Source organism: Halichoerus grypus, chromosome 13, assembly GCF_964656455.1.
Source record: "Halichoerus grypus chromosome 13, mHalGry1.hap1.1, whole genome shotgun sequence".
In the NCBI taxonomy this organism is placed as follows: Eukaryota; Metazoa; Chordata; class Mammalia; order Carnivora; family Phocidae; genus Halichoerus; species Halichoerus grypus.
In genome coordinates, this window is record NC_135724.1 from 79,811,824 (window position 1) to 79,832,237 (window position 20,414).

The 20,414-nt window shown below is 58.3% G+C and overlaps 2 protein-coding genes across 4 annotated transcripts in view; one reads left to right on the forward strand and one right to left on the reverse strand.

Moving 5' to 3' along the window:
• The first annotated feature begins 1,400 nt into the window (after window positions 1-1,400).
• RAB35 (RAB35, member RAS oncogene family) lies at window positions 1,401-17,965 on the forward strand. 2 transcript variants are annotated; one of them, XM_036081970.2, is made up of 6 exons: window positions 1,417-1,600; window positions 7,197-7,247; window positions 9,765-9,888; window positions 14,095-14,219; window positions 14,314-14,438; window positions 15,703-17,965. In XM_036081970.2, exons 1-6 carry the CDS (start codon window positions 1,549-1,551, stop codon window positions 15,829-15,831), a joined length of 606 nt encoding a protein of 201 aa, XP_035937863.1. In that variant the 5' UTR covers window positions 1,417-1,548; the 3' UTR covers window positions 15,832-17,965. The 2 variants fall into 2 exon arrangements, with proteins under 2 accessions (XP_035937864.1, XP_035937863.1); XM_036081971.2 differs by lacking the exon at window positions 14,314-14,438 and having other exon boundaries at window positions 1,401-1,600.
• Window positions 17,966-18,544: 579 nt separating this feature from the next.
• Window positions 18,545-20,414, reverse strand: part of BICDL1 (BICD family like cargo adaptor 1) — a 95,375-nt gene continuing 93,505 nt past the window's right edge. For both annotated transcript variants that reach the window (XM_036081967.2, XM_036081962.2), the window contains one exon: window positions 18,545-20,108. In XM_036081967.2, the coding sequence (XP_035937860.2) occupies window positions 19,947-20,108 (162 nt within the window). In that variant the 3' untranslated portion in view covers window positions 18,545-19,946. The remainder of the gene's footprint in view (window positions 20,109-20,414) is intronic.

The window sequence follows — 20,414 nt, forward strand, 5'->3', positions numbered from 1 at the left end:
AGCTGTTCAAGGATCTTCCCTGCGACCTTGTTTATAACAAATTATAAACAACATGAATGCCTATCAATAGCAGAGTGGTTGAATTACAGTATAACCCTAAGACAGCGTACCATACCACGCAGCTGTTAAATGACAGAATGCCCAAGCATGTTGGTAAAGAGAAAAGGCAACATTCATACATGTACGTGTTTACATAGGCACAGAAATTCATTGAAGGGCATTGATGAATTCATTCAACAAATATGTCTCAGGCATCTTAAGGTGTCCAAGGAACTTATTAACAAGGGTTACCTGGGAGGAGTGGGTCTTAAGGAAAAACAGTAACTTGTACTTTGGGGTAAACTTCTGTACAGTTTGTTTTTTAACCATGAGTATTACTTTTTTGTATTACTTAGTTTGACTTTTCAAACTAAAAATGGTAAAACGAGTAGAAATATTCAACAGGTACTTGACTGAAAAGGGGCAGGGCTATGAGGAACTTCGAATTCTCTGCAATTCTCAGAATGGCAGTAGGAGCATCTCACTTTTAGGGCAGGTGGGAACTTACTCTAAAACAGGGAAAAAACTGGAGCTGATGATAAACCCAATCCCGCTTAATTCCTGGCGGCCCAGGTCTTCCTAACCACACGCTTTTGAGATGTGACTGTGTAGGCGGTGTAAAATCGAAGCCGAGGGAGCTGCTGCTTCGGGCTCCGGGTGCCGCTCACACCGGCTCGGCGTCAAGGTGGACGGGACTGACTCTGGAACTGCCCTCCGCATTTTACCAAGGAGGCAACCCAGGCTCCATGGGGTCACGGGGCTAGTGGTGATTCAAAGGCCACACTCCTCTCACGCTCCGCTCCGCAGGCAACTCGTGTCCCTCAAAACCGGGCAGCCAGCGACCGCCTGGGCGTCCAGTCCGCAGGCCCGGGACCAGCACCCCGGAGGCGGCGTCCGTGCGGAAGGGGGCGGAGTGTCCGGGTCCCGGGTCTCGAGAAACCGGGAGCTCGGCGTAAGCCCCGCCTCCAAGGTCACTGCGTGCCGCTCTTTCCGTCTCCGCAGCGCCTGCGGCTCTCGAAGATGAAGGAGCCAGTCCGTCCCGGGCCACGGCCGAGTTTCTCCGGCGCTCTCGGCGTCCTTCAAGGCTCCACAGCACCCCGGTTCTCCGAGCCCCCAGGGCCGCGCGCGACTGCGGCGACGTTCGCCGACGAGACGCAGGGAAGGCAAGCCCGCGCCCGCGGGCCTCCGCCAGGGCGCCTGCGCGGTGCGCGAGCGCGGAGAGGGCGCGGTTGGCCGCGGCTGCGGCTGCGCAAAGGCGGTGTCAAACGCTGCGCCTGCGCACTGGCGGGGCGGGGCGGGAAGGAGGGAGGTGGCGGCAGCGGCGGCGGCTGCTGAAGAGGAGGAGGAGGAGGAGGAGGAGGGGGAGGGGGAGAGGAGGGAGGTGTTTCTGTCAGTTCCGGCTGTTTGTTCGGGAAGTGGATCCGCCGCTGCCGAAGCAGCCCGGAGGGAGCTGCGGATCGCGAGGCCAGCACCGACCCCGCCCGCCCGCGCGCGCCTCCCCCGCCCGCCATGGCCCGGGACTACGACCACCTCTTCAAGCTGCTCATCATCGGCGACAGCGGTGAGGGCCGCGGCGGCCGGAGGCGGCGTGGGCCCTGCCGGGCGCGGCCCGCGGGGGCCTCGGGGCGGGCAGGCGGGCGGGGAGGTGCTGGCCCGCGCGGGGCGGGGCTGCCCGGCGGCCGCCGGCCTTAGGGGCGCGCCGAGGGGCTGCGGGCGGCCTCGAGGTGAGGTTGGGGCACCCGGCTTCGGAGCGGAGGGGATGGGCGCGCGGGGCGCACGGGGGTCGGGGCTGGGGCTCCCGGTTCTCTCGCCGCGCCTGCCCCTGCCTCACGTGTGACCTTGGTCAAGTCGCGCGATGCATGGAGTTGGAGAGACCCGGGTTCGAGTTTTGGGACTACCAGCTTCCTCACTCTGTGACCTTGGGCAAGTTGTTTCGCCTTTGTGAGCCTCAGTTCCCTCATCTGTGAAGTGGGGACTTGCCTCGCTGGGTGGTTGACTATTTGATGAGATAAAGCTGGGAAAGTGCTTAGCGCGGAGCCTGGCGTAAAGTCAGCCCTGGGTAGATGCTAGCTATTGATGTGATTGTTAGTGCCCTTTGTAAGCCTCAGTTTCTTCCTCTGTAAACGGGGGATAATCCCAGAACCTGTCTCATGGGATGGTCTCGCACAGGGCCTGGCACACGCCTGCTGAATTATTATCTGTATGGTTCCGTTTCCCCATCTGTAAAATGGAGCTGATAGTAGAATCTGCGTCGCAGGGCTGAGTGAGTATTCAGTGAGATAATGCACACATAGTGTTGTGAGCAGTGCCTGCACGGAGAGGGTGCTCAGTACGTGTTTGCTGCTACATACTGTATACTGGGTGGGTACTGGAGTTGGGTCAGCCAATACTGCAAAGGGCTCTGACCACGTATACACTCTTGGAGAGCTCCTAGCTCCGTGCGCGGCATCTCCTCCTACTGCCTTGCAACCAGTAGGTGCCTAAAACACATTTGTTGAATGAATGAATCAATGTTAAGTTCCTAGAAAAGACAGGTTGGTTTCTGGGAAAGGGTGGAGGGTTTTAGAGGTGTTTGTAGTGTGGCAGGTAAGCAGGTTTATGGGGTGACCAAGAGGTCAGGGAGGCAGGCCCTGGGGGGTTTATGGGAGCATAGCTGAGGTGCTGGGATTATATGATGGGGAAGGAGGCTTGGGAGCATGCCAGGTTTATAGACCAGACCTGAGTTGAGTGTGGGCAAGGTCGTCATATGACTGAAGGCAGAGGCCAGGTTGGTGGTAGAGCCCATGGGTTGTTAAGGAAAGGGGAGCACATCAAAGGGGTTGTAGGACATTGATGGAAGAGTGTTGGGTGACACTGGGCCATAGCTGGCCATGGAAGTGAGTGGGTTTTGATCTCACTGTGAAGTTAGATTGGGGTGTGGTTGGTGGTTTGGATCCGGTGAAGGATGGCTGAGGTTTCTGTGGTTACTGGTGGAAGGGAGAGGTAAGGGGAAAAGTTAAGGGCCAACAAGGGAGATGCAGAGTAGCTGTGGTCAAGGAAGGAGTTAGATGGGTGGAGGATGGATTCGTTGTGGTTTGAATGAGAGAAAACCAGATGAGCTGTGTAGACTCACCCTTGGAGATGGACTCTGGTTATTCCCTAGGGTCCTGAGGCTTTCCGCCTTTACAGGATTTGATTTCAGCCCCGGCCTTCGTTCTCAGGGGCTGACACCAGAGTAATTTCTCTCCTTTTGGAGTTAAAGTAAGCCCACCACGGTCAGGGGTCCTTATCCCTCTAGGGCTTGTGTGTTGATACCCAAAAATGAAAAGCATAAATTCTGCAAGAAGATGCAGCTTGATGGCTTTTCTCTGTAAAACCCAGGGGATGGTTCTGGCCCCCTTTCTCACAGTCCATTTTGCTTGGTGTGTTGATTTTTCACCCAGAAGTCAGGTGTGGGAGCAGACTCGCTAAGTTATGTGGCTGGCTCCTAGTTCAGTCTGAGCTTGTAGAACTACCTCAGGTCCAGGGGTCAAAGCTGGACCCTTCTGAGCCTGGGAGACGGAAGTTCAGACTGAGCGTGGCAACTGAGGGAGAACGTCAGGCACCGCCCGGGACCGGCACCTTATGGGGAGGCTTTCTTAGGGTTTTTCAAATGATTTCACAGACGCTTTCATCTGGTTCTCACCTGCTGCCTGTGTGATTTGCCACATAAGGAAACTAAGGCTCAGAGGCGCTGACTGACTTGCCCGAAGTCACACAGCTCGTCACAGGCAAAGCCAGGAGTTAATGCACGTCGGTGCTATGCGTGAGCAGCTGGTGTCAGGCCTGGCGGGCCCTCAATGAATGTTCGCTTCTTTCTTTATAAATGTAGAGTTCTTCCCACTCTGCCACATCGTATACGCTTCTGGGATACATTCCCTCAGCTCTGCAGCTCTTCTTTATGGCTCAGGTTCTACACTTTCTCTTACGTTCTTCTGATCGGCTCAGAAGTGTCACAGCATTTCATCTGAACTGTGGGGCCAGCCATCCTCATTCTTAGAACCTGGAGGCTGGAGTGGCCATCAGAGAACCAGTTAAAGCCTTTTACTTTACAGATGAGTGAGCTGAGGCTCAGAGAGAGGAAGTGACTTGCCTGAGGTCGTGCAGTGAGTGGGTGACTGAGCCAGGATTAAAACTGCGAACGCTTTACTCGAAGGTCTAAGGGTCTTCAACAGTCCAGAACTGAAGCCCAGACGAGTGAGGGAACTAACTATAGCCCAAGGGAGGAGCAGGGCTGAGGGTGGGGACTTCTGTGGGGGCTTTTTGAGGACCAGAGCATCTGTGTAGGCCAAGAGGCAGGGAGCAGGGGAGAGCGGTGAGGGCTGAGAGGCATGTGCGGTGTTTGCCGAATAAATCGGTCTCCTGGCTGCCTGTGGTCTTCGCAGGGTAGGAGGTGATGGGGCAGGACTGGTTGGGTTTCGTGCCGGGTGCGGCCCTTGGGAAGCCCTTGACTTCAGCCGTGGCGAAGGTAGATTGGTACCTATCACTTCCTCCCTTAGGCCAGTGCTGTGGGATGAATGGAAGCAGCGTGTTTTCCCGAGGAGGCCTCTTCCAGGGATATTTAGGAGAGGTCATTTCTCAGGGCGGGTTTCTCTTCCGTTCAAAGGGAAGAGAGAGCAGTGCCGGAGCTCGGTGTCAGGCCCAGAGCAGCAGTTACGTGGTGACGGTAGTGGTCGTTCTGCAGGCAGTTTTCAGCGGCTCTGCAGAGCAGCGGGGTGAGTGCAGGGGACTCGGAGAGGCCAAGCCGGAGGGCACACTGCTGCTTCCTTGCTTCTTGCAGAGAGAGCAACTCCCCCTTACCTCTTGTATTTTTTAATTTTTTTTTTAGAGAGAGAGCAATCGGTGGGGAGGGAGGGGCCGAGGCAGAGAGGGAGAGAGAATCCTAAGCAGGCTGCACGCCCAGCGCAGAGCCCGACGAGGGGTCACGATCTCACCTGAGCTGGAACCAAGGGTCAGATGCTTAACTGACTGAGCCACCCAGGCCCCCCCCACCTGTTTTAGATATATGGGATCCAGATAAAATTTTATTTTATTTTATTTATTTATTTTAATTTTATTTTATTTTATTTTTTTAAAGATTTTATTTATTTATTTGAGACAGAGAGAATGAGAGAGAGAGAGAGCACATGAGAGGGGGGAGGGTCAGAGGGAGAAGCAGGCTCCCTGCCGAGCAGGGAGCCCGATGCGGGACTCGATCCAGGGACTCCAGGATCATGACCTGAGCCGAAGGCAGTCGCTTAACCAACTGAGCCACCCAGGCGCCCAAAATTTAATTTTAAAGAAGGATTCTGCTGCCCCCTGAAAGTTTGAAAACCACTGCTTTGGCTTCTGTGAATGCTGCGGTCAGAGCATTCGATGGTATAGCTGTCAGTGCGATTGGCGTTTGTTTGGCCCTAAATTCATTAAGCCATGCTTTGTTGGTGTCGACTAAGTGCTGGGCCCAGCTTCCAGCGCGGTAAATATCCAGGGCAGGGGAGGCAAGATCTCCTTCCTAGAGGAACTCACAGCTAGTGGCCCAGACACAGCTTTTAGCTGAGTAAGCGGGCCCAGAAGGCTCCAGGAGGAAGCCAAGGAGCCGGCAGGCCTGATGGAGTGTCGGCGCCAGGCAGAGCGCCGTGGGGACCCAGCCTAGGGCTTGGGCTCTCCTTGGGCTCAGCAGGAAGCCTCGCAGAAGCGGCGCTGAGGAAGTGGCTCTGAGCAAGAGCCCTGCGGGCACGGGGGGCTGAGCACAGGTACCGTGGGCGCAGCACCCGTCTGCTCAGAGCCGCGCCCCTGTCTTTGGGAAGGCAAGCCCCAGGTTCACTCCATGAAACAAGTTCTGGGTATCTCCGGACCACTCATTCATTGGAGGAGTCCCCAGAAGAGAGCATCAGAGAGGACTGGCCAGAGAGGTTGTCTGGGGTTGGTTAGGTTTCGAGAAACTGCATGGGAGGGGGGCGGAGGCAGCGCCCTCTTAGGCTCTGCTGGACGCCTGTAGGCCCCTCCCCACACATTTGCACTTAGCTTGAGGGCACTTGAGACCCTAGTGGAAATCTCCTCCCGTCTAGCGGGCTGCTGGAAATCTAACAGGAGTCAGATGCAGAGGCCCCTTTGGGGTCTTTTTGTTCCACTTTCGGAGCCAGACGCAGGAAGACTGCCCTGGCGGTATGTGTTGGAGAGAGCGCTAGAGCCCCGGAGCAGACAGCCCCGGATTCCCGTCTCAGCCCCGCGCTTCCCTGCGGAGGCCCCGAAGGCCAGCTGCTTAGCTTCCCGCAGCCTCAGGTGCCTCCTCTTGAGAGACATAGCTGGAGTGACAGGGGCATCCAGGTGCCCGTCACACACACAGCTCTGTGTGTGCCGATTCTTTCCTTCTGGGGTTGGTTCACCCAGTCGGCCTTAGGCTTGGCAGGGGTAGGGGATGGGGCGGGGGAGACAGGGCAGGTGCACAGGCTAGAGCTGCTCCTTCTGAGGTAAAGGGAAGCCAGGCTTATGGGGTTCTGCTTGTTCTTGGGACAAGTACGTTAGGGGCTGCCGTGCTAAGTGAAATGGTCTGAGCATGTGTGAGCTCTTGGGCTGACAGGTGTAAGGCAGACACCCCCTCCTCACCGATCCAGCCGGCAGTGACATCAGCAGGGGGAGGATGGTTGGCAGTTGGTTTGTGTTGTCTGGGCCTCAGTTTTCTCACCTGTGAAATGGCCTTGATGATCTCAAGGGTCCCTTCCGGGTTCACAATTCCTCATCTCATGCTGTGCACAAACTGAAGCTCCACACACGGTGTATACTTTTCTAGGGACCGTGTGTTTCAGACACACTTTGGGGCCCAGATCATTTGGCTGACCTTCCCCCTGCTTTATTTCTCTCGTCTGGTATCTTCCTCTGGTCTCATCAGCACAGGGCCTGGGCACAAGCCCCTTTCTCATCTCCCCACGGGACTTGGGGCAGCTTCTCTCACACCAGGACAGAGGAAGAGGTCAGACATTGAGTGGGAGAGATGTTCTTGGTGTGTGGCCGGCCAGTCAGGGAGATAAAAAGCAGCACTGAGGTGGGAGATGGGTCTGCTGAGCTTCTTAAGAGTTAGCATTTGGGTACCATCTCCCTGAAGGACTGGGTTAGAGGGAGGGACCCATGCGCCCTCTCATCTCCTGCTTTCTCTCCTGCAGGTGTGGGCAAGAGCAGTTTACTGTTACGTTTTGCCGACAACACTTTCTCAGGTGAGTGTGCCCCCTGGGATGCTGCTGGAGTAGTCTGGGTTTGAGATCCCTTTACCTGGCCAGGCCTTTGCCTAAGGTCTGTCTGGTTCAAAAAGTCCTTTTGTAAGCCCATCCCTTTTCTACCCAGAGACTTTTTGTGCCCCAGCATTTAAGGGAGGAAAAAAAAAAGTTAAGTATTACAAGTTAGTACATGCCTATATAAAATGTCAAACAGGCAGACTCAACGAGGTGAAGAATAAAAGCTGTCCCTTCACCTGCCCCTACTCTGGTGCCCTGGGAGCCTCTGTTCAGCATGGTGTGTGTCTTCCTGACTTTTTTCAACTTTACATGTGATGGTTTGGCAACTGGCCTTCCCCTCGGAATATCAAGGACCATCCTTGCCCATCTCTAGCAGACCCCTGGTTCTTCTGAATGGCTGTGGATTTTCCTGAGCTGTGCATGGATCTACATCATTCATTAGCAGTGCTCTTGATATGTGCGTGCTTTCTGGATGCTTCTGTTTTAAGTGATGCATTACTTCAGATGCATCGTATGTTTATCCTTGTATAGAAGTGGAGTTACTAGGTCGGGGTATAGGCTTTTGAAACTGCCATCTTGCCTTTCAAAGAAGCTGTGCTAAGTGACACTCCCACTAAAGGGGTCAAAAGTGCCCCTTGTCAACTCTGATTAGTGCTGCATCTTAGTCTTCATTTTTGTTAAGCTAATAGGCAGAAAGTGACATCACTGAAATGTGTATTTTCCTGATAGCTGGTGAAGTTGGACATGTTTTTGTTTGTTGAATATGTCAGGTTCATTGCAGAGGCTTCTGGTTGGCTTGGCCTCTCTGATCAAGGACTGAACATGACTCTGTCATCGGAATTCGTGTGCTGTGGTTGAGCAGCAAGCTATAATTAGGAAGTGATTACGTGGTGAACACTTCCCTCTTGGTAGAGAATTGGGTTTCGCCCGACAGTAGCCCTGCGGCACCCCTGCTGGTGTGATGTCGGGAAGAGTGGTCTGCCCCGTGTGTGCCCTTGGGCACCACTTAAGTCTCAGCCCATCTGTGAAACGGGACCACTCGGCGTTCCTCCCGCATAGGGTGATTGCGAGGATTACCCGAGATGCCCCGAGTCCTAGTGCCTGGACTAAGGAATCCCTCCAGAAGGAGCAGCCTGGCGTTGTTGCTGTTCTGTTCCATTCAGGGATGGTACCTACCGGCAGCTTCCCAGGCTCAGGAGCACTGCTCTTCCTTGTGTCCCTCTTGCTCTCCGCCCAGGGTCTCCCGGGCAGTGTCTCCTTTCCGTTTCTACCCCCAGCATCTTAGTCGAGAGCCCCGTTGGTTCTGCCCGAAGCGTCACGGCAGCTTCTGCCTATCCCATACCCGATGGCCAAGTTCATCTTGCCCATACGGGGTCTCTGGCCGGCTCTTTCCTGGGGTGGCAAACATCAGCGGCCTTCTCGTGTGAGCAGAGTTTATACCGGGGTTTCTCCAGCTCGGCACCATCGACACTGGGGCCCTGTGCTTCCCGGGGAGGGGAGGGGGCTGCTCTGCGTGTAAGGATGTTGAGCAGCATCCCAGGGCTCCACCTGGAGACACTGGTCGCTCTGCCCCCCACCTTCTCTCGCCTTGGAAATGGTGCCTGTTCTTTGAGCAAGGCCCAAGTGTGACTTCCTCCCCAAAGTCGTCCTTGATCTCGGCTCCACCCTGAACTTTGACCCCTCCTATACGCACCATATAGTTGGGTGTGTGTGGGTCTTGTCTGCAGCGCCGCGTTACACAGTCAGCCCCAAACAGAGCGTGAACGTGTGCTGCTTGTCAGCCTGGGCGGGACTAGGGCATTGGCTAGATTTTCTCTTCAACTCCATCTTTCACACAGATGCCTGAATGAACTGCTTACAATGCGGCTCAGGCTCTGATTGAGACCCTTCAGTGCCGCCCTGCCACACACCGGAGAAAGTCCAAGCTCGTGGAAATGGCACAAAGGCCCTGAGACCTGGCCTCCGGTCCCCTACCTGCCTCCCACTGCGTGCCCGACCTCACGTGACCCCCCCTCCCCCATTGCTGTTTTTGCTACTGTCTCCTCTGCCTGGAGCAGTGTTTTCCAAAATGCAGGTCGTGACTTGTGTTAGGAAGTTAATGTTGTGGGTCATTTACAGTGTTGGGAATAGCACAGGAAAAAAAACCCAGAGTGTGTCCTGGGTCCCCCGGCACGCTCAGGCCGGCCCTTCTAATGCAAGGAGCCTGGCCCCTCCCCGGTCTCATCCTGGTTTAATTTCCTCTGTGGTGCTCCTCACTCCTGAAATTGTGGTCTTTGTCACTGTTTCATTGTGTCCTGTCTCTTGCCTTCCACCACTGAGGGCTCCATCGGGGTGAGGACCTTATCTTTCTTGTTCAGGGCTGTGTCCCCGGGACCTCGAACTTGCTGGGCACAAAGAGCCAGCGGGGAGGGATTGTGGAGGCCGGGGTCCCCTGTGCGGGTGAGGACGCGGCCCAACGGGGGCGCCCCGCGGGCCTGGCTAACGTGCGTGTGTGTGCAGGCAGCTACATCACCACGATCGGAGTGGATTTCAAGATTCGGACCGTGGAGATCAACGGGGAGAAAGTGAAGCTGCAGATCTGGGACACGGCCGGGCAGGAGCGCTTCCGCACCATCACCTCCACGTGAGTCAGGCTGGCCTCCTCCCGTTCTCCCCCCTCGCCACCTGCATTTGGATCGGCGTCGGGTGTCCCGAGTCACAGAGAGGTCATGGGGTGGGCTCCTTGCTGGCCACAGTGGCTGCTGTCACGCTAGAGGAGGAGGTGACGAGGTGGGCTACGTGCCCACGGGCGCCGCTGGCTGGGGGCCCTGGCTCTGGGGGCTCTCAGGACAGTACGAGTCAGCCAGCTCGCCCTCTGGCCTTCAGTTCCTCGGGATGTGAAATGGGAGAACAGGGGTGTGGCTCCCTAGGTGGTCACTCGGTGAGTGAGTGACTCTTACTCGGCCGGCCGTGCACGCTCCCGTCACCCACCCCGACTTGGGAGGAGGCTTCCCTCTTTTGAGAGGCCCGGAAGGAGCATGGGCACGCAGGAGGCCCTCGGGAGGCCTCTCCTCTGCCTCCCCAAAGCCGGGTTCACCCAGTGGGCCGCCCTCCTTTGCAGCTGCAGCACCTTTGTGGTCCTTCGCTGTACAGGGGGGGACCCAGCCGGGGCCCCGGACGGCAGGAGTCCTGTGGACCTGTGGAGGGGCTCTTGGTTCTTGAGCTGTTAGTAGAAAAGCTTCCAGGAAGGAGCAGGGCTTTGAAGACAGATAGTTCGGAATTTATATATCTGTTCTACTGTGTGACCTTGGGCAAGCTGCCTAAACTCTCTGTGCTTCAGTTTCCCAGAGGGTTTCTCCTTAGGATTGGCTTTAATGCTGAGTCCCCCGTGCCAGGTGCTCTGTGCTTGGGCTTCCCCCGGACGATCTGGTTGCGCTTGCTGCCGTCGGTACGTTCCAGATGAGGGAACTTCTGAGCGGTCCTGCTCCCAGTGGGTGGCCGAGCCGGAGCTGCACACCGTGACGTGTGCGGAGGAGGAGCTGGGGTCTGGCCTGCAGTAGTTGCTGCTTTGGTAGGCCTCTCCGTTGCCTCCCCCAGAAGTTCCTGTGTGCCTGGGGGCTCTTGGGAAAGTGTGTGAGTTTTTCTGGCCAGAGATCCCTTTCTTCCCTTTGGCATGGAAATGGGACAGACCCCAGGCTGCCCACTCATCTGGAGGCTCCTCAGGGTCTTGGGAGCAGTGGGATGCTGAGGGGTGAAAAGCCCCCACGGTGGTGGCTGGGAGTGTCATGGGGGGACTCTCGGGGGTGCTGGCCAGGCAGGCAGAGGGGCTAGGCCAGTGGGTGGGCTGCCCTGGTTCGAGGGGCTGGAGCCCAAGCAGCCCCTGAGCAGGAGGGGCTTCTGTCACCAGGCCTGGGCGCCACCCGCTGCAGCTCTCTGTGACTACTTGCTGATGAGCTGCCTGAGTCCCCTTGTGTCTTAGCAGTTGCCAGCAAGGCCTTAAGGAGGGCGGCTGGGTCAGAGGCTCCTTGGGGTAGGATGGATGGCACGGGCAGCCCAAGCATCCAGACCTGAACAACACTGCTTGTCCAGGTCAGGAGGTCAGGGCATTGACCCCAGATGTCCTTACTCTGAGCTGGCACCATTGCTAAGGATTTTACTGTATTTGTTTCACTTAATCCCAAATAAAGAGTCCTGTGATTCTTTCCATTTTATGGATGAGAAAATTGAGGCCCAGAGAGGGTAAAGTGACTTAGTTTGGTTAGTTAGGAGTTGAATTGAGGCCCGTTTGATGCCAAAGCTCTTGCCTTCTGGCTCCGTCCACGGCCCTGCTCTCTGCTGGCCCCACCTGAGGGCCTGGGGCTGAGGAGATGCTCCGGTGTCTCCTGAGGGCTAAAACCGCTCAGGGAATTGAGGGTGGCCGAGAACACTGGGCCCGTGGCCGTGAGAAGGGCTTTGGGCAGGGCAGTGGGCTGGGGTGCAGAGGAGTCGTGGCCACCTCGAGGTCAGCTCCTTTCAGGTCAGGGTGGAAGAGGGTGAACCGCCTCCTTCGATCTGTTGGGGACCCTGGAGTAGCTCAGCTACCGGAGGGCAACATGTGGTGGTTCCGGGGTGCTCGAGAAGGGGCAGTGCTGCACAGCGGTGGCCGGGGACCCCGGGCTCAGCCCCTGCTGGCCATCTTGCCTGTGTTGGGGAAGCTGAGGCAGCTCCGTGGTGCGGTCCCCCGCACACGCCATGCCGGGTGGGGGTGGGTTGGGGGGACGGAAAGACTCCACGTGCTGCCAGGGTGGTTGGAGAAGAAGGGAGCCTCGGGAGAGTTCAGGGGTGTTCTTGGGGACTGCGGCGGGCAGGCTGTGGCAGTGTGGCCTCTCCTGACTCAGGGCATTAAGAGAGAAACTACAACTGCATCCTGTCAGCCTGACCAGGAGCCCTGTGGTCACCCTGTTTCTTCTGTCTCTCAGGCCGGGGTTTGCTGACCCCGGGAGGCGCGGCTGGGGTGCAGGTCGGGGAGGAGTGAGTAACGAGCTGCTGGATGGTGAGGAAGGGAAGCCCCTTTGATCCCTGGCCCTGGCCCGGGAGTACGACCCAGACGCTCTGACTTCAGCAGGTCATTCCCCGTGGCCTCGTGGCCTCCCTGGTAAAATGGCGGCACTCGTGTCTGTCATACTGGGTCGCTGCAAAGATTAATAGGGCAGTGGATATGAAGTGTTGGGCGCCGTGCCGGGCACAGAGCTGAGCAGGGGTGAGTGGGTGTCATTACTGGTGGCGGTGGTGACAGGAGGTCCAGAAGCACTGGTGCCCCCTCCTCAGAGCTCTGAGCCCCGATCTCGTCCTCAGACTAGTTCTCGCCCTTTCGGCATTTCTTGGCATTTCAGTAGTCTTGAACACAGGAGAGCTTGGACATGTGTTCCTCGCTCGCACTGCCTTTGCTGGCCGGGGACAGTCGTCTGTCGCCCTGGCCCTGGCGCGCACTCCTGCCCAGTTGGGTGAGGACCTGGCGCTCCCAGCAGCAGCTGCTGGGGCACGGCCGAGACTGGTCCTGAGGGCCCGGCGCCTGCCCGGCTTCACGGTTCGGCCTCCCCAGGGCAGGGACACCGCGTCCCTGGAAGGCAAAGCTGTGGCAGAACGAAGCCCCCGGGAGCCCCCAGCAGGTTTCCGAGGGGGGCAGAGACGGGGTAGGGGAGACCAGCTGGGCTAGACCCGGGGGCACCGCACAGACTGCTTCTGCTCGCAGCCCTGGGAGCCAGCTCGGGAGAGCGGGTCACCCGCTGCCTTGCACGCTGTCCCTCGGTTTTCTTCCACCTGGGTCAGGGGCCCCAGCTTGTCACTGAAGGAATATTAATAGTGAGGAGCCACCATTCCTTGACTGCTGACTACTGACTGGCCCTTGTGGAAACCTCAGTTCTCTCCTTTATTCCTCGCAGCCGTCCCAAGAGCAGGTACCATCTTACAGTTGAGGAAGGAGGTGCGCCGAGGTGCCTGCCCTAACCATCCCGGGGTCCCACATCCTTTCAGAGATGGCGCCAGGGTAGCCTTTGTCCTGCAACTGGGCCTAGCAAGTGAAGGGTTGGCCAGAGCGCCGCTGAGCCAGTCGTGAGAACGTCCCCATCCCCCTAAGGCTCTGGCGCCAGGCTGAGGACCGAGTGCTCAGGCTGTGATAAGCCGGGGTTGGGGGGTGGTGTGTGCGGTCCATGTCCTCCATCCTCCTGCCTTCCAGAGCTTCTGGCTGATCTCAGGCCATAGGGTCTGCACGTTTGGATGGTGGCACCTCTGGGACACCTTCTTCCCGCTGTGCCCGGGTGCCCACACCGTCTCCACGCGCTCTCTGCCACCAGCACAGACGAGCCCAGAGTGGCGGAAGGGAGGTGCCCACCTGCCCCCAGCGGGGTGAATGAGACGTTGGCGGGGCTTCCCAAACGGTGTGTCTTCTTGGAATGGCATTTTACTAAGAGATTTGAAGAGAGAAAGTCTTTGAATGTTAAAACAAGGACAGTGATAATAGGGCATCAAATACAAAAATTACTTGCATTTTAAACCTAAAACAAGAACTTCAAAGAAGGTTCAGGCTAGTGGCAGACTCGAACAACTTGACCGGCCACCTCAGGGCTGCTCCCTCTTCACTGGTGCCTTGGGGACAAGCGTGAGCAACGGTGCTGCTGAGCATCCTGGCTGGCGCACGGTTCCCGGATGTCCAGCCGGGGTCACACGGAGAGGAGATGCTGGGAGTCTAGCAGGAGAGCATGTGCCCCATCACCATCTCCCTGGCCGCTGTCCGGACATGGGCAGGCTTGGTCTTAGTGAAGGCGCCGCTCTTGTCTAGGTTGAAGCTCTGACACAGATCCTGACCCTACAGGTATTATCGGGGGACCCACGGGGTCATCGTGGTTTATGACGTCACCAGTGCAGAGTCCTTTGTCAATGTTAAGCGGTGGCTTCATGAAATCAACCAAAACTGTGATGATGTGTGCCGAATATTAGGTGAGGCTGGACCCACCGGGGTGGGGACAGTGGCCTGGGGGGTGGCTGGGGGGGTGCTCCTGCAGGGCTGGGCTGACTTTGCTTTGCCTTGAAGTGGGGAATAAGAATGACGACCCTGAGCGGAAGGTGGTGGAAACAGAAGATGCCTACAAATTCGCAGGGCAGATGGGGATCCAGTTGTTTGAGACCAGCGCCAAGGAGAATGTCAATGTGGAGGAGGTGAGGCCTGGGCCCGAGTGGGGGCAGGGGAGGGAGTGGGGCCCAGCTCTGCCCACCGCCACAGTCCTCTTCTCTGCACGTCTAACCTGCCCAGAGTACCCAGGTGGCAGACAGAAAACCTCCTAGTAACTGCCGTTCCTCGGGGCCTATTGGGTGCCAGGCATCGTGCTGGGCCTTTTGTAGGTGTTAGCTCATATCTCAACAGTCCTCTGACCTGAGGTTCCAAGTTGAGGACTGTCACTCAACTTGTAAGAGGCCGAGTCACCCTGAGCCCAGCCACGCGGGGTTCCCGCTCAGTCGTCAGCCTCACTGCCCTCCCTGGCCCCACCCATTACCTCTTCCTGCTCTCAAGGCTTTCCTTGGGGCCTTGGCTTCCTTGCAGACACCTGGTTGCCTCCCTGTGGCCTCCAGAGTTCGGGTGGGCACCTGCTGCGAGTCCCCCAGAGGCTGCTGGGGAGACAGGTCCCCCGCAGAGCAGCTGAGCTTCTGGCCGGGGGGCAGCTTCCCTTCTGCTAGGCCTGCTGGGAAGTGGTTGTGAGCCTGTGGGAGAAAAGTGGGACCTTTTGCCACAAGCCCAGGCAGGCCATGCTCGTAGCTTTAGGTGAGTCCTGCCCCACAGTGTGTGGAACCTGGAGACCCAGGGAAGCCAGGATCCCCCACTGCATCCTGGACACCCGATGCACAGTGGCAGGGAGCCCGGGTGCCTCCGAGTCAGCCTGGGATCACACGACGGGCCTTTCTGTGTGACCTTGGGCGGTGACTTAAGCTCTCTAGGTTGCACCTGTTCCTTCTGTAGATCGGGGTGGGGTGAGGGTCCCCGCCTCCTGGCTTGTGAGGAGTAAGTGAAGCAAATTATGTCAGGTGCTTGATACCTTTCCTGGCAGAGTGGAGGAGAGGATGTGGGTTGGCAGGTGGAGTTCCACTGGGTCCTGGCACCACAGGGACATCTTGGGGGCCTGGAGTGGGCAGGCTCTGGGTCCCTCTGGCCCGTCACTGGAGCGCCTTCGTCTTGTCCGGATTCCAGCTGGAGAGGTTCTTTCTCTCTTTTTAAAAGAAAGGCTGGAAAATCCCTGAGATTGATTTCCCCAAGACACAGCTCATGGGGCTTTGATGTTGTTCCTTTTTGACCTTTAGAACTGACCAGCTCCTTTTGGAAAGGGTCTGGGGCCGTGTGTACAGAAAGCCCTGAGGGTAGGAAGAGCAGATGGGGAGCGGGGCCTGGGCACCGGGTCTGAGGCCCACCCCGCCTCCTTCGTCCTCACAGATGTTCAACTGCATCACAGAGCTGGTCCTCCGAGCAAAGAAGGACAACCTAGCCAAGCAGCAGCAGCAGCAACAGAACGACGTGGTGAAGCTCACGAAGAACAGTAAACGGAAGAAGCGCTGCTGCTAGGCCCCCCCGGCCCCCCCGGCCCCCCGCAGAGACTGCGCTGTGCCTGCTCCCCGCCCGCGGCCCGCGGGGCTCCTCGGGGACAGTCGCAGCTTCGTGCCGTTATTTAAAGAATTCTCTCCCCGTTTTTGTATCGGGAGGCGCCGTCGGCACTTCCTCCCCTCCCCCCGTGAGTGCCAAGAAGGTGTCGGACGACCTGCCCTTCCCTTCTGGTGCCCCCGGCCCGGGCACCTGGGCCTGACGAGGCCGCGGCCAGCCGAGCGGACTGAGGAGCCAGAGTGTGTACATACGTGTATTGCTTTAACCAGCCGCGTCACCCTCGTCACCCTCGTCCTGCTCTGGCTTTTGCCTCCTTCACGCCAGCCCGCTGCAGTAAACCCTCCCGTCCGCACCCCTCCCCATCCCATCTTCTGGCCGGTGGCTTCCTGAGGAGACAGGCTCGAGTTCTAGCCACACCTTTAGCCAACCTGGGCTGGTGGAGCGGGCCTTCCTCATAACGTGTTCTCTCCTACAGGCTGTCGCCTTGTCCCTGGCACGTCAGGTTGCCCCCTCTTTCGGGGGGCCTGTGTCGTGTCTCTTCCCGGCCCAGCTCCCCCCCCCACCCCCCGCCGGCCACCATTCTGGCAGCTGGGGGAAACCCGGCCTGGAGGTAGGCCTGGGGGCTCCCATTAGAGGCCTAGCCTTTTGGTCACCAGATTTCTTGTCCTGCCTTCTAGATGCCTCTGAACTACAACCCCAGGGAAACCGTGGCTTTTAACTTATACCAACCTGTTTCAGTTCCAACAGAAAGGTAGGGGTGTGTTTGTGCAGGGAAGGGGGCTTGCAGGGGCACCGAGGAGCGTTATTTTAACACATAAAAAAGATGAAGCCAAATCAAATGAATTAAGTTCCTCACACTTTCTCTTCCTGAGGTCTGGTTGGCACAGCAGCAAACGTTGTGGCCGCCCCGCTTTGGGTCCAGTGTTTTCAGAAAAACTGAATGGCTTCCCGTCGTCGTGGGGCTGGGTCTTGGCAGCGCGGCCTCGCCTTCCTGGCCGTGTCTTGGTGGAGAGAACGGGCCTCCCGCCCTCGTCTGTGTCGGCCCAGGGCTTTCCACGGAGCTCCCGGGTCTCCGTCACGGCCCAGGCAGCCGTGGATGTGAGGCGTGGGTGCCAGGCGCTGCTGGGCGGTGGGGACGCTGCCTGAGAGGTGGCCGGCAGGCGGACCCGGATCACTGGCGGGACCGGGAGGATTTGTTAGCGGCTGGGAAGGATGGCAGCCCGGGGCTGGGAGCCAGCCAGCTTTGACCGTGGTCCCCTGGAGGAAAAAGCCAGGGTCATCTGCACTTGATTACTGTCCCCCTCGGGACACTTCATCATTCACCCTTCCCCTAAAAGGATCACGTCACCTGGGAATAATTTATTTCAACACCATGATGTGTTTTGTTAGATTTCCTTTCCTAGGCGAATTCCAGGCAAAGCCCTGATTGGACAATCACATCACAGATCACACTGCAGATTTTCCATGTTAACACTGTTGATGGGTTTTCAGTCAGTACTGACCTGTCTCTCCACTTCCCCAGACTGCCAAAAGCCTGCGGTTCTCTGGGAGCAGGCCTTCACTGGAACTACCTGACGAGGTGGGGGAGCTCGGGGCCTGGGGAAGCGGGGCTGCGGAGGGTGGCCGCGGGGCCAGGAGCGAAAGCGTGGTCTCCGTCCTCAGGGCTGTGCAGTGACCAGAGGTCCTGTGCAGGACTCAGAGAGCTCGAGACTCCTGGGCGGGCAGCGTTCTCAACTCTGAGCATTCACGTGACGTCAGTGTGGCAGTGCTTGCAAATTCAAGCAATAAGGGGAAGGGGCCCTGGAAGTTTCCAGCCCGGGCTAGAAGACACTATGGCTCTGGCAACTGGACGTCCAGACCCAGGTGGTGGGGTGATTTTGGTGACGACAGTGTGCCTGTCCCACTGAGTGTTACACGCATGAATGGGGGGTGGGGGTGGGGGGGCTCACAGGGCTGGACTGACGTCCTGGTGGACCTGATGTGAAATTCCTGTCGAACAACAAAACTTTTAAATGGTTTGCTAGGATTATTTCTGTATTGAAAGTTTCTAATTATGCTTTTTAAAAAAATACTAAAAATAAAGGTTCAAGCTGCCAAATTTTCTTCCAGGGTCTGTTTCCTCTCCTCCAGCTGTGCTCAGGGTGGGCCTGCCTTCTTCCCACCCACGGTATCCAGCTCTTGTTTGTCCTGGTCTGAGTCCAGCACAGGTGCCTGTTGAGGCCCAGGGACACTTTCAGGAGCGAAGTTTGTTTTCTCCACAAAAGGCTGGTCCAGGTTGAGCTTCCCCCTGCCCGGTTCAGCGCAGAGGTCGGGAGCGCGCGTGGTAAGATGGCAGGGGAAGCGCCGTGTTTATTCTCCGCGCGGCCGGAAGGATGCAGTGATTGCTCTCTGGCTCCGAGTTCCTGCGTACGGCCTGCCGAGGCTCGGGAAGCAGGGCGGGTGTGGAGGCAGGCCCCAGAGCGCTGTCCTGGACAGGATGCTGCACCCTCCGGGGGAGGTGCCCCCGCCCCTTCCTGGCTGAATCCACTCACCGGGGACCAAGAGAGAAGGTGACCTCCCAGAGGCGTGAAGGACTCCCTCCCCCTGCCCCTTCAGAGCGGGCGGCTGGTGACTCTGAAGTGGAAGCTGCATTCTGAGCAGACAAGCCCTCCAGGTCCCCAATGATTGAGGCAGGAAGCTCTGTAGAAATTCATTTTATTCTCAGACTATTTTCAAAAGAAGCAGTGGTGCGCTGTTTTTCTAAAAATATGCCTTTATAGATTTATATATAATATGTATATTATAAAATCCATACATGTATTTACATGATTGCTACATACAAAATTACAGCACTGTGGTATGTACATATCTATAGGTACATTCTTTCCGCTCATCCCTGCTGTGCTTTCCCGTGTGAGGGAGGGAGATGATCCTTTGTAAAGCAGCTTGCGGGCGGGCTCAGCCCGGGGTGCCTCTGAGTGAGGGGCTCAGCAGAGGGGGCGGGGGGAGGGCCGCCGAGGAGGGAGCAGAAGCAGCAGGTTGCAGGATTCACCCTTCTGCAGGCCTGGGCAGCAGTATCTGGTGGCATCCGCCCTGTGGTGCCAGTGCTGCCCTCGAGGTGGACGTGGCTGACCGCAGACCCCTCTGGGGCCATTCTGTGGCCTGGACTCACTTGGCCGAGCCAAGAACTTGTATGTGTGAGGGGAGCAGGGGGCCGTGGGCAGAGGAGCAGATCCCCTCCCAGCTCTGGCCCCATGAAGGGGAAAGGACTGGCTGGCTAATGCCTGCAGAGGGCCCAGGAAAACACCGGCAGGCCTGGAGGCCAGGGAGGGAGAACAGTGGCGGCTGGGGGTGGGGGATGGGGGGGTGGTGGGGGGTGGCAGGGCCCTTCTTCCTCCTGACCTTGGGATGGTGACAGCCAAGCCTGGGTAAAGCCCATCGTGGCCGAATGCAAGAGAACAGCTGCAGCCTGTCAGGCCCCGCAGGCTGGGCCCCTGCCGCAGAGGTGCTCCCGGCAGAGGTGCATGCACGCGGGTGAGGAGCCACCTCCCCTTCCTCCGTGGGCCAAAGACTGGGGGCGAGGCCTGCTGTCCCGGAGGACTAGGCCGCCCCCCCCGACCCCCCACTGCAGCTTAGGCCCACTGGGGGCCGCGACAGCCTCCGGAGGCCTGCATAGATGGCCTCCATTCCTTCTGTTCCCCGTATTCCCAAACAGGAGGGCAGCAGTGCCTGGGGTGGGACGCGGGAGCCACCGAGGGGTGGGCAGGGTGGGCTGTGACCCCCTGCGTCTGCACCGCAGAGCCCGAGGGGCCGCTCTGGAGGCAGCCTGAGCCCTGCTCAACAGCGGATCCGGGGGAAGCCCAGGCCGGGCGCGGCCTGGTAGTGGGGACAGGGCTCCTACCTGTCCCTCTGTCGAGGGCCGCCGTCACAGGCCGCGTGGGCCCTTCTGGACGACTCAGCCCCAGTGTGGGTGGGCAGTGCGGCCACGGAGCTGGCCCAGGGGAGCCCTCGTGTGCAAGCATGGTGTGCTGGGCCCTCGCACGCACCCCGTTTCAGTCACCTCTAGTCCACCCATCCTTGCTGGCCTGACTCCTCCCGACCTAAATTTTCCTGAAGAATGAGAAGAGCCGCTTGCCTTCGGCGGGGCCGGGCTCGTCCGCACGCCCCGCGCCGGGGGCCCTGGACAGGGCGGCAGCAGGCCGGCTCCGTTCCTTCAGGTGCGTGTCCATCAGCTGCCGGTCAATGACCCTGTGCATGTCATCCTGCGGAGGGCAGAGCGGAGGGGCTGAGCGGGCTGCTGACCGGGGCCCGGGGGCGGATGTGTCCGCAGGACGCGGGGTGAGGATGGGATGAGATGACTGAACGGCTGCAGCCGGGGCAGGCCGACCGCGGAAGCAGCAAGTGTAGACACACAGCAGCCGCCGACACCGCCGCCTCCGGCCTCCGGCCTCCTCCTCGCCACCAACGGCTCCTTGGCTGACCCCGCCCCCGCTGAGGCCCTACAAGCCCGGAGACGGGCAAGCCTGTCTCCACCCCGGCCTCGCCGGTGGCCGGCCTTCTCTGCCCTG